This window comes from Microtus oregoni, unplaced genomic scaffold, assembly GCF_018167655.1.
Source record: "Microtus oregoni isolate MIOR12 unplaced genomic scaffold, Mior012 000003F_ref0000135, whole genome shotgun sequence".
Lineage (NCBI taxonomy): Eukaryota > Metazoa > Chordata > Mammalia > Rodentia > Cricetidae > Microtus > Microtus oregoni.
The window spans coordinates 31848166-31860000 of NW_024543062.1; the positions used below are offsets into that span (position 1 = coordinate 31848166).

The 11835-nt window shown below is 50.1% G+C and overlaps 2 protein-coding genes across 5 annotated transcripts in view; one reads left to right on the top strand and one right to left on the bottom strand.

The window, feature by feature from the left end:
• The first annotated feature begins 1447 nt into the window (after nucleotides 1-1447).
• Alkbh2 (alkB homolog 2, alpha-ketoglutarate dependent dioxygenase) lies at nucleotides 1448-5405 on the top strand. Of its 3 annotated transcripts, none has more exons than XM_041648794.1 (4): nucleotides 1448-1523; nucleotides 1839-2141; nucleotides 3949-4147; nucleotides 5090-5405. In XM_041648794.1, the coding sequence occupies exons 2-4, from the start codon at nucleotides 1928-1930 to the stop codon at nucleotides 5394-5396; spliced, it is 720 nt and encodes a 239-aa protein (XP_041504728.1). In that variant the 5' UTR covers nucleotides 1448-1523; nucleotides 1839-1927; the 3' UTR covers nucleotides 5397-5405. The 3 variants fall into 3 exon arrangements, with proteins under 3 accessions (XP_041504728.1, XP_041504727.1, XP_041504726.1); XM_041648793.1 differs by having other exon boundaries at nucleotides 1471-1719; XM_041648792.1 differs by having other exon boundaries at nucleotides 1471-2141.
• A 1280-nt stretch (nucleotides 5406-6685) lies between these two features.
• The window catches only part of Usp30 (ubiquitin specific peptidase 30), a 29503-nt gene continuing 24353 nt past the window's right edge, over nucleotides 6686-11835 (bottom strand). For both annotated transcript variants that reach the window (XM_041648660.1, XM_041648661.1), the window contains 2 exons: nucleotides 8478-8595; nucleotides 6686-8106 (listed from right to left, as the gene is read on the bottom strand). In XM_041648660.1, coding sequence (XP_041504594.1) covers nucleotides 7842-8106; nucleotides 8478-8595 — 383 coding nt within the window. In that variant the 3' untranslated portion in view covers nucleotides 6686-7841. The remainder of the gene's footprint in view (nucleotides 8107-8477; nucleotides 8596-11835) is intronic.

Genomic DNA, 11835 nt, shown 5'->3' on the forward strand with positions numbered 1-11835 from the left:
TTTCAGTCTTGGGTTTGAACTCTGGGCCTTCGTGCATGCTGAGCAGCCACTCGACCACCGAGCTACACACCCCCTGGCTCCGTTTATCTCACCCACTTATTTCCTCCCATTCAGACCATAAACATCTTTCAGTTATCCCCAAATCTATACTTGAACAATCCCAGCTGTTCTTTTCTACTGAGTGATCTTTTGAGGTATAGATTAAACCTTGACTACTGCCCAGGAAAAACCTCCTATGCCGCTGAGTGGCTGTACACCCAGTAACCCCAGCATTTGGGAGGTGGAGTTAGGAGGATCAGAATCTTAAAGCCTATATTGGTTTGTTAGAGGCCAGCCTGGGCTACAGCTTTCAAATCTTAACTCTAGACACCCTAGCAGTTCTCCAGGCTGCTTCCCAGCGGGGCCTCTGAGATCTTCACATCCGATGCTCTTTGTCCTCTACCTCGAAAGCAAAGCTTCAGCCCCGGCTTAGGACCCTCCCCTGGGAGGTCTTCCGCCCAACCCCCCAGCCTGTCACCCTGCTCAGAACTTCCGTACTGTACAAAGTAATCTTATTTCTTACATTGCCCTTTTCCTGTTTCCATCTCCAAAATACAGTGTGCGTGACACAGGACCTTGGTTTTGCTGGAGGGTGCCAGAGTTCAGGACAGGAAGTGCTTTTAGGGACAGGAAGTGCTTTTTAGGAAGTGAGCCGCCATCACGGAGCGCATGTGCTCCAACAGGCAGCAGACACTTTTCCTCTGGCCGCGCAACCCCACAACAACCCTCCTAGGCGTTTTCTCAAGTGAAGTAAAATCACTCACAGAAAAAGTCTGAGCCTGAAGAGTGATTTTGCTGTGTCACCTAGAGCCAGAAATGACTGCCACACGGTCTTTATATTGTGCTTCATCCATACACCAGAACACTAACCCAGCAATGAAAGGGGGACACTGGTACAAATGGCATCTGTGTTTGTTTATACAATATATACACATAATGTCCGTACTTGATGCTAGAGACAAAAAGCAGCGTAGTTTTATCTAAAAGCTTACAAACAGAAGTCAAATAGAAAAGGCTGTTACAGCATATAATTCCATTTATTTGGAATTCTGGGAAAAGCAACAGGAGCAGCCGACAGAGCAGGTATAGGTTATATAGACAAGACCATTAAGTTGGTACCTGGGGAGGATTTTATGGGATTGTGTAATTGCTTCCCATCGTGACTGTGGTGGGGAGACAATGCTGTGGCTTTGTCAGATGTTCAGGTTTATCCATTGTTTCCATACACACACACCAACGAGACAGTATCCTGTACAACACTAGGCTCTTGGATCCCCACAAAGGTGACCCCAGAATCAGTCGACAGGCCTCAACATTGCAGATTGCTGGAAAAGCAGCATCCTGCGGTGCGCAGAGGGGCCGGTAGGTGGCGCTGTGCCGGAAGTCCCGCACAGCCTGGAAAGGCGGATGTGGGCGTCTGGAGTTGCAGAGCCTTCGCGTGGAGCCTCATACCCTGGGTCTCTCCAGTGGAGCTACTCTCCTGTGTCAGTCCCATCCCCTGGGCGCAGGCCAGAGACACCCTGTTATTCTGGGTGACTCTGGGCGAACCCCGTGCTCGGCACCTCTTCCCATATGTAGCGTTTGCAGCCCGAGCAGGCGAATTCCGAAGGGGGCGGGGCCTGGGACTGTGCCTCCGATCCCAGCAGTTGGCAACAGAGGCAGGAGGATTGTACTGTGGAGGTCAGCTTGTGCTACGAAAACGTAAACAGGAGAGCAGGCCTGCGGGGTTTGCAAGCTCACCACTTGGATAGGGACCGCCAGGCAGTTCCTAGTTTTAATGCCCTCTGTTTCCTTTGTAGACGTGTCTGTGGCACGCGGGTGGAGCACTGAGCCTGGGGGGCCCCGCTCGCGTGGCCACTCACCTCCACGGCTGTGCAGGGGCGGCGGGATGGACAGGTTCCTGGTGAGGCCCGACTCGGGCGACCTCCGAGGGGGAGGGGAGGAGCCAGTCCCGTCGGGAGGAGCCTCGGGCGGCCAGTCGAGCCCCAGCTGGCAGCACCTTCGCGCGCAAGGTCTGAATTGTGATTACACCATCCTGTTTGGCAAAGCCGAAGCAGACGAGATCTTCCGAGAGTTGGAGCAAGAAGTGGAGTATTTTACTGGTAAGCGGAGGGTTTTAGGTGTTAGGCTTAGGTGATGAAAGAATGTGCCTCTGTTAGGAGAAGCGTGAACTCAGGCTAGAGCGAAATTACCTGGGAAGTTAAAAAAATAAATAAACTCCAAAACTTTCTAGGTTCTTTGTGATACTGAATCAGAATAGCGGGAGATGCAGCCTAGGCATCAGCGTTTTTACCAGTCTTCCAGGCCAGTGGTCCAGTGCTTCTCTATTCACAAAACCCCAGGTTAGACCTCAGCATGGTCAAACGAACAGACACTCATATGCAGCTAAGTTGTGCTTGTCTAGTAGGCGAGACCGCAGATAGCCAGGTAGTTTCTCATGGAAGGCTGTGTGGTTTAGCTGGACGCCTGCCGCCCTCAGAACTCTGCTGCTTCCTGACCCTTCCAGTTCAGTGTATGAAGAGTCTGAAGGTGGTGTTGATGCTGTTGCCTGGAGACTACATATTGAGAAGCTGTAATGAGCACACAGCTGACAAAACCTTCCATCCATGTTCCATTATGTTCAGAGCTGTCTCTTTATGTTCTGACTTTAGTTAAGGCAATGAATGACAGTTTTAAAACCTGGTGCTGGTGCAGACCTGTAACTTCAGAACTTGGGAGGTGGAGGTAGGAAGATCCAGAGTTCAAGGTCATCCTCAGCTAAATGGAGAGTTCAAAGCTAGCCTGGGATGCACGAGACCCTCCCTGTCTTTAAAGGCCATAAATAAATATATGAGGAGTTGAAAGAGGACTCAGAAGTTAAGATCAGTAGCTGTTCTCCCAGAGGACCCAGGTTTGATTCCCAGCACCCACATGGCAGCTCACAGCCCTCTGTAACTCCAGTCCTAGGTACTCGGATACCCTCTTCCAGCCTTTGAGGGACCAGACACATACAGGTTGTAAAGATATGCGGGCAAACATAAAAGTGTTGTGTTTTGTTTTTTTATTGAGACAGGATCTCACTGTGTAGCCCTGGCTGTCCAGAAACTCACTCTATAGACCGGGATGGCCTTGAACTCAGAGATCCTCCTGCCTCTCTGCTGGGATTAAAGGTGTGTGCACCACAGTTTATTAAAAGAAAAGAAAGAAAAAGAAAAAGAGGAGAAAGGTGGCCTCAGCTGCTTATAGACCAAGTCATCTGTGATTTGTTTTTTATTTTTTAGTTCTTCAACAATTTCATGGATGTGTATGATGCATTTTGGTTATTTTCACACACTACTCGGTCTTTGACCCCTACTCCTGCAGAGCCGTCCGTCCGAAGCCTCTGTTGTGCTTTTATGTCTTTGGTTTTGCGGCCCACTGATTTTAATGCTAGTGTGTGCGCATGTTTTGTATGTGCACACAACAAAGCCAGAGCCCTGCATTCCTTCTGCCCCTCATGTTGTACAATGCCCAGCTAGGCACCTACCCCCCCCCCCATTTTTCTTGCTCTTCCAGCTAGACCAGCTGGCCAGTGAGCCCCCAGCAGTGGGATTTGAGGCACATGCAGCCACACCTTGTGACAGGCACTTTACCAGCTGAGCCACCTCTCCAACCCTTTGGGTTTTTTTGAGACACACTTGCCTGGAACTTGTGCTCTGCCTACATCAGCGCCAGAGTGATGAGATTATAGGGGTATGCCACCATACCCCTTCATGAGAATGAGAGTAAGCCACAGTGCCTTCGGGGAAGAGATCCCCAAAAGGGCATTCTATAACACAACGAGCAGAGGAAATGCCGTTTCTAGTTCCCTCCCTTGTGAGTACCCAGAAGATGCACAGGACTCATCTGTCTATATCCCTTGAGGTCAGAGCTGCCATTTCATCTGCCCAGGTGCACTGGCCAAGGTCCAAGTATTTGGAAAGTGGCACAGCGTTCCCAGGAAGCAGGCAACCTACGGAGACGCTGGACTGACATATACCTTCTCTGGTCTTACACTGACACCAAAGCCCTGGATTCCAGTTCTAGAGCGTGTTCGAGATCGGATCTTCGGGGTGACAGGGCAGACCTTCAACTTTGTGCTCATTAACAGGTAACGTTTGCTCCCCGGGGAAGGGCTAAGGACTTTTGGGACTGGAGAGATGGAGCTCATGAGTAGGAGGAAGGCAGGGTTAGGTGAGGTCACTGGTGAAGTCAGCACATCCCTAGCCTCCGCCCTGAAAGCGCCAGTAGGGCCCTGCTTCCACCGCAGAAACCAATAGTGCATTCTGAGAACAGAGCGGCCAGGCTCCAGGGGAAGTCATCTGGCATGAGGGACACAGAACTAGCTAGAGAGCTGGCGATACTAACATCTTGAGTAGAACAGAGGAATGCATGGTGTCCATGGAGTGGAAATCAGGAACCAGGGAGAAAAGAGTATGAAGGGCAGGGCCAGACTGCACAGGGTGTGGTGGGCAGGTTTTCCCTACATGAACCTGGTGACTGGAAGACGTGGCTATTTGATCTCATGTGTGAGGTCTGCAAGCATGACAAGATGTAGCTAAATGTCCTAGTCAGTGTTCTTTTGCTGTGAGGAGACACCATAAGCAAAGCAACTCTTAGAAAAGAAAACATTTACTGAGGCTTGCTTTCTGTTTTAGAGAGTTAGTCCACGGTCATTATGGTGGGAAGCAGATGCATAGCCCTGGAGCAGGGGCCGAGAGCTTCACATCCATAGCCCTGGAGCAGGGGCCGAGAGCTTCACCTTCTCATCTGCAAGCAGCGGGCAGAGAGACACTGGGCTTGGAGTGAGCTTTTGAAACTTCAAAGCCCAACCACAATGACACACCTACTCCTGATTGGCTCTAAAGTTCCACCAACTGGGGGCCTTTCTCATTCAAACACCTTGCTTGGCAAAGACATTCAGACTGGGCTCTCTGGTCTCGCAGGTGTACAGAAACAGCACACTGCTGCTTCGGGCTAGGATGAGGCACCGGCAGTATCAGCAGGTGATGGAGAGGGTTTCTTCAGCACTGTGGTTGTTTTCCCACTACAGGTACAAAGATGGTTGCGACCACATCGGGGAACACAGAGATGATGAAAGAGAACTGGCTCCTGGGAGTCCCATTGCATCTGTCTCCTTTGGGGCCTGCAGAGACTTCCTCTTCCGGCACAAAGACTCTCGAGGAAAGACACCCCGGCAGACAGTGGAGGTAGTCAAGCTGCAGCTGGCCCATGGAAGCCTACTGATGATGAACCACCCCACCAATACCCACTGGTACCACAGTCTCCCCATCCGCAAGAAGGTCCTAGCTCCTCGGGTCAACTTGACTTTTCGGAAAATTTTACCTACTAAGAAATAAAACATTTTCTATTTATTATTTTTATTTGTATGTGTGCATGCCGCATGTGTGCAGGTGCCAGGGATGCCAGAAGGAGGTGTGCGATCACCTGGTGCTGGAGTTACCGGTGGTTGTGAGCTGCTTGACACAGGTGCTGGGAACCAAACTCAGGTCTTTTTTTTTTATTTTTTTAAAATATAAAGCCTTTATTTATTTTTAATATTTATTCATTTATTTATTATGTATACAATATTCTGTCTGTGTGTATGCCTGCAGGCCAGAAGAGGGCACCAGACCCCATTACAGATGGTTGTGAGCCACCATGTGGTTGCTGGGAATTGAACTCAGGACCTTTGGAAGAACAGGCAATGCTCTTAACCTCTGAGCCACCTCTCCAGCCCCCAAACTGAGGTCTTGAAAGAGCCTCGGTACCTGAGCTTAAGTCTGGAATGGCAGCAAGTGCTCCTACCTGCTGAGACATCTGTCCAGCCCCTAAAATCTATTTCTAATAATCAATACCTTGTATTTTCTCTTTTTGCTTGAAGAGAAGATTTATTCTCATTACCCAGTACACAGCACCCAGTGCAGGAGGAGGACGCCCTGTCACATCCGCAATAAAATACCACAGGTCTGGCGTGGCGCCGCATATTTAATGCTGGCACTCAGAAGGCCGGGGCCTAGGTAGGTCTTTTACACAACCCGTTTAAAAAGACTAAAGCCCACCACTCGAGTGTTTCCTAACAAACCATCTTTATTGCTTAGTACACAGCAGATACAAAAGTGCCTTTAGCAGATCCACACTCTGCGGCCTACAGCCTAAGTACTAGCTTAACTTAGGTTTTTCCAGGAAGAAGCTACCTACTGTGAATAACTTAAAACTAGAAATCATCCTTGGTTGCTACCTAATGTCTAATAATTTACAAAATGAGGAAGTATATTAGCACTCGCCAGGGTCACACATTTACAGCCTGGCCCAAACCCTGGGCTGGGACCAGCGTCTCACAGTTGTCCTTTTGGTCATCTCTCTTCCCTAGCTGACCTCTAAGATCACAAGTGACCGAGGGACTGAGCACTTGTCCACAGGGCCACCTGGGCCAGAACAAATGGTTCAGCCGCCCCTGTGGGAACTGTGGCTGGAGGCCAGCACAGCAGTCTCGGAGTCTGCACAGTGAGATCTGATCTCAAAGCCAATGCTTAGGCACATCTGGAACATCTGCAGCTTACCCCTGCAGAGAAAACATCCTTGGCCTTACCTTAGTTACCTTTGGATAGGTCTGGTTCCAAATCTTACATCGGAAGAGTCAGTCTGAATTTGGTTTGGTATCTTTTTTTTTTTTTAATTACTAACTTGGCTAACACATAAGTACTATTGTGCCATCAACATCCTCCATCCCTGGGCTATTCATGAAACTTATCTGAAAACGGAAGAAAATGCCCAGAGTACCCTTTGCTTAACAAGGTCACTGAAGACACACACACTTAGAATACGCTCCTAGAATGTAACGGCAGGATGTGTTGGCTGCAGTTCTGTTCAAACACCACACCGCTTTCCTCCTCACTGTGGGCCCTACTGAAAAAGCAAGGTTCAGAGAGACTGGCCCTGGGCCAGTGCACTCTCCCAGCTCAGCTCTCAGGTCACCCCGCCCAGACTCTTGCCTGTAAACCCTACTATAGGCAACTGATAACAGGAAGCTAGCCATCTTCCACGGAGGCGACAGCAGCGGTGCAGACACCACCTCTCCCCCAGGCTGGACTGGCAAGTGGTGTGACTACACATAAAGAACTGAAGATTACAAAAGACAGACCCAAAGGTGGGGAGGTGGTCTTGAGGCTTTTGGGAGGAGACAAGGTTTTATGTGTAGCTCAGGCTGGCCAGGAACTTGTAATGATCCTCCTGCCCCAGCATCTGAGTGCTGGGACTCCAGGCGTGAGCCACCACGTTGTTCTTTTGACCTCCAAGGAACCTGGAAGGACGAGGGCTTTCCCAACATTGTGCCTGTGAATCTTAGGTCATGCCTGTTCTCAGAACAACCAGAAGGGAAAGGCACTTGTTCTTCTGAATTGTTGCCTTTAATAATGTCACTAAGTCTTGCCAATGATATTTACGGGCCTCCTTATTAAAAATAAAGATCTATGCTGAAATGTCAGGGGATCAAACAAAGGCAATGCCCTCTGAGAACACCTAGCATATTACAGTATAGGAAGGGTGGCTCCTGGAGTCAGTTTCTTTAATGACCTGTGTCAGATGAGTAAAATGCTCTAGACACAATGGATGCTGTCCTCACAAGGACACCTTCTGGTACACCCTGGCAGCGCTGCGAAGACTGGTTCCCGTGTGGAGCCTACTCTCAGAATACACAGAAGGCTGAGGGGCTCTGCAGGGGCTGGCTCGCACGTGGACACGTGGCATGCCTTCTTTTAACACAGATGTGGCCCTCATCATGGGCCTGGCTCTGGGCTGGCCTGTCACTCCTCAGCCCTGTACTCCCGCCCCTGCTGCTGTGCCCTGGACAGAACTCGCTCATAGAACAGCAGGTAGGCGCTGGAAGACAGGACCTCCTGCAGGCTGGCCTTGCGGACAGTGTCATCAGAAATCCACAGCCACTGGTTGCTGGTTGAGAGAGGGTTCTTGGCTGAAGGTGGTGACCGTCTGTAAGTGACAAAGTGTCCAGAGTGCATGTCTCCATGGTGGACGACAACTGCCATCAAGCGGAACAGGTATGTGGAGGAGCTGAAGGGTGGAAAAATGCCAGTTGTTGGTGAAAGAACCAGGCCTTGCGTGTGTCACACTATAGGAGGTGAGTGCAATGGTCCACACGCATACTGCTAAACACAGCTCTATGCCTGAACACTGAGTGTGTTACAGTGAACACTGAAGTCTGCACTGGCCACCTAGCTAGAATCCCAGGAAACAGTTCTCTTTACACTACTCATGTGTGCACACATGTGCAGATTTCATACACTTTCATAATTTCCTTTAAATGGAGTAACAATGTGATTGCACCTAAACGAAAGAGGCGATCACCCCACACGTCCACTTGTTTCTACACTGAGAACAGTAGAGCACAGTGAGCGGACAGTGGGTGCCTCAGTCGTCCTCACCTGTAGTCAGGAACCACCGGCAGAGAGAAGGCCATCGGGGAAGGCAGGGCTGGCAACAAGGATGGCGAGCAGGCGCCATTCATAAAAATCTGTGTCTTGGCTCCTGGCTGACTCAGACCTGTAACAGAAAAGCCTGAGTCATGGACATGGGCAGCTGATCTGTGCAAACAATTGGCTGTGGTTTCTGTTTGACTGCAGACAGGGTCATGCAGTGCCCCAAGCTGGCTCTGAAATGCCACCTTGGCCTATGGGTGCCAGGCATGGGCAAGCAGCACAATGGCCGGTCCCCACCTGCATCCCATCACCCCGAAGGTGCATCCCCCACTGCACTACCCACATTGGACTGATGTGTGAATTCTCCCACCTTTGTTCAAGTCTACGTAGCAGCAGCTGCCCTAGCTTCTGATGCAAACCAAGACTCTCATTGTGCACTATCAATAGTGAGGTGAAGGTGGGCATGCTGGCGCACACCTTTAATAGCAACACTTGAGAGGCAGAGGCAGGCAGATCTCTGAAGCTAGCCTGGTCTACAGAGCAAGTTCTAGAGAAACCCTGTCATGAAAAACCCAACCAAAGAATAAAAACAAAACCTAGTGAGGTGGGCAGCACTGTGCTGGGAGGGAACTCAGATTCTGGGTGCTCTGGCTTCTACTCTCCTGAGGCCAGGAGCATCCCTTTCTGAGCAGCAACCACCAGATACATCCCACACCGCTTCAGAACACGGCAAGCCTTCTCATTAGCTCTGTCAGCTTCTGACACCTGGTCTGAGTATGCACAGCGCTCCAGATGTCACACATGTCCTTCCCTTAAGGAGAGCATGTGGGGTTCACACACTAAGTAGCTCATTGTCGCCTTCTGTGCTCACATCCACCATGCTCTGAACATCAGGGACTGCCCTGCAGCCTGGGAGAGAAAGCAGGAGAGGCTCTCGGACTGAAACAAGAGCCAGGGGCTGAGGCTCTCCCTGTCTAAACTGTTCCCCCTGTTCACCTAGTATCTAGTTAGGGTTTTTATCGCTGTGAAGATAACACTATGACCACAGCAACTCTTACAAAGAAAACATTTAGTTGAGGTGGAGGCTTACAGTTTCAGAGGTTCAGTCCATTATCATCATGACAGGGAGCACTGTAGCATCATGCAGGCAGACATGCTGCTGGCTACATCTTGACCAGAAGGCAGCAGGAAGTTGACTGACTGTCACACTGATGAAGTTTGAGAAATGAGACCTTTTGAGGAAGTCTTTGGGCTTCCCCCCAACACCTTCATCCAACAAAGCCACACCTACTCCAACAAGGCCACTCCCTTTGAAGGCCATTTCCTTTCAAACCACCACATCCAGAGAGATAGTAAGAGAGCAAATCACAGTCCCACTGAAGTGACATCTTGCCAACCAATGTAGTGGTAGCAAGGAGAGGTGAAATGAAGGAAGGGAGGTGAGGGGAGAGGATGGGGAGGATGGAGGAGAGCGAGAAGGAGTATGGTATTCATCTTCAAACACGTGCACCCGAGTTTGAGTCTCAGAACCTATAGTTTTTAAAAAGGTGCCAGAAGTTGGGTGTAGTGTCACATTTTTAAAAAATTTTTACGTTTATTTCATGTGTTCATTTTTTGCCTGCATGTGTGTATGAGTATCATCTAAGTGCCTGGTATCCATGGAGGTCAGAGAACAATACTGGATCCCTGGCACTGGAATTACAGCCAGTTGTGAGCTGCCAAGTGGGTGCTGGAAATCAAACCCAGGTCCTCTGGAAGAACAGACAGTGAGTGTTCTTAACCACTGAGCCATCTCTCCAGACCGAGGGTTCTCAACACAGGGGTCGCATATCAGAGATATCCTGCATATCAGATATTTACATTAGGATTCAGAACAGTAGCAAAATATGTACAATTGTGTTGTATTATTATAAAGAAAGTAATTTTATGGTTGGGGGTCACCACAACATGAGGAACTGTATTAAAGGGTTATGGCATTAGGAAGGTTGAAAACCACTGTTATAGCCCCTGGCACATGACTTTAATCCCACCATTTGAGAGGCAGAGGCAAGCAGATCTTTGTAAGCATGAAACCAGCCTGGTCTATATTATGACCTGTATTTTTTTTTAATCCATTCATGGAGGCACATGCCCTTGCAATCTTAAGAGCTGCGGAGGCAGAGACCTAGAAACTTGGCTCACTGGCTAGCCTTCTTGACAAGTTCCAGGGCAATGAGAGATGGGTCCTGAAGAATGACATTTGAAGATGGACAGACAGACAGACAGACACACACACACACACACACGGTCTCTAAGCCAGTAATGTATGGGAATGTACAAAGCCAGCCTGACTCCTGCAAGCCAGGGGTCTTCCCTACCTACAACTCTACAGAACCTGCAGGTCACAAAAGATGCTCTCAGAACCCACGCCCAACATTACATTCTCGGCCATTTTCCCCACTTATTGCTCTTCCTCAGACCAAACATGTCACTGTGGAACCTGAACTTCTTCCCAGTAGAGGTATTAGAGTCGCCTTCCCTCACATCAAGAAGAACCTCAGATGAGGAAGAGAGGCAGAGGTAGCTGGGTTTTCTAAAGTACAGCAGGGCTATTGACCCAGTGAGATGCTCAGACTGTCAGCCGGAAGTTCATCAAAAGGTCAAAAGCAAGATGGCAGCCCTTCCTTCCTTCCCTCCCTCCCTCTCTCTCTCTCTCTCCTGGAACTCTCTGTAGACCAGGCTGGCCTCGAAGTCACAGAGATCCACCTGCCTCTGCTCTCAAGCGCTGGGATTAATGGCGTGCACCAATGGTGCCCGTTGTTTCTATTTGCACATTTTGAACTGTACTGTGACTGATGCATATGCACACTACAAGCATGTGGAGGAGAGAACAGGCTGTGGAACCTGCCCCCTGCCTTGGTATGGGCTCCACGGAGGAGAGAACAGGCTGTGGAACCTGCCCCCTGCCTTGGTGTGGGCTCCACGGAGGAGAGAACAGGCTGTGGAACCTGCCCCCTGCCTTGGTGTGGGCTCCACGGAGGAGAGAACAGGCTGTGGAACCTGCCCCCTGCCTTGGTGTGGGCTCCACGGAGGAGAGAACAGGCTGTGGAACCTGCCCCCTGCCTTGGTGTGGGTTCCACGGAGGAGAGAACAGGCTGTGGAACCTGCCCCCTGCCTTGGTGTGGGTTCCACGGAGGAGAGAACAGGCTGTGGAACCTGCCCCCTGCCTTGGTGTGGGCTCCACGGAGGAGAGAACAGGCTGTGGAACCTGCCCCCTGCCTTGGTGTGGGTTCCACGGAGTCAACTGAGACTGCTTCACTACAAGCCAGCTCGCTGGCCCAGTGACAGTTTAAACCGTGTCTCATGACTGTGTAATTTCAGCTCT

Bases quoted from the DNA above. Each gene is read 5' to 3' on its own strand.
- Alkbh2 (XM_041648792.1), top strand. From the start codon at position 1,817: ATGCCCTCTGTTTCCTTTGTAGACGTGTCTGTGGCACGCGGGTGGAGC. The intron at 2,142-3,948 runs GTAAGCGGAGGG...TCATCTGCCCAG, and splicing joins AGAAGTGGAGTATTTTACTG to GTGCACTGGCCAAGGTCCAA. The intron at 4,148-5,089 runs GTAACGTTTGCT...TTCCCACTACAG, and splicing joins AACTTTGTGCTCATTAACAG to GTACAAAGATGGTTGCGACC.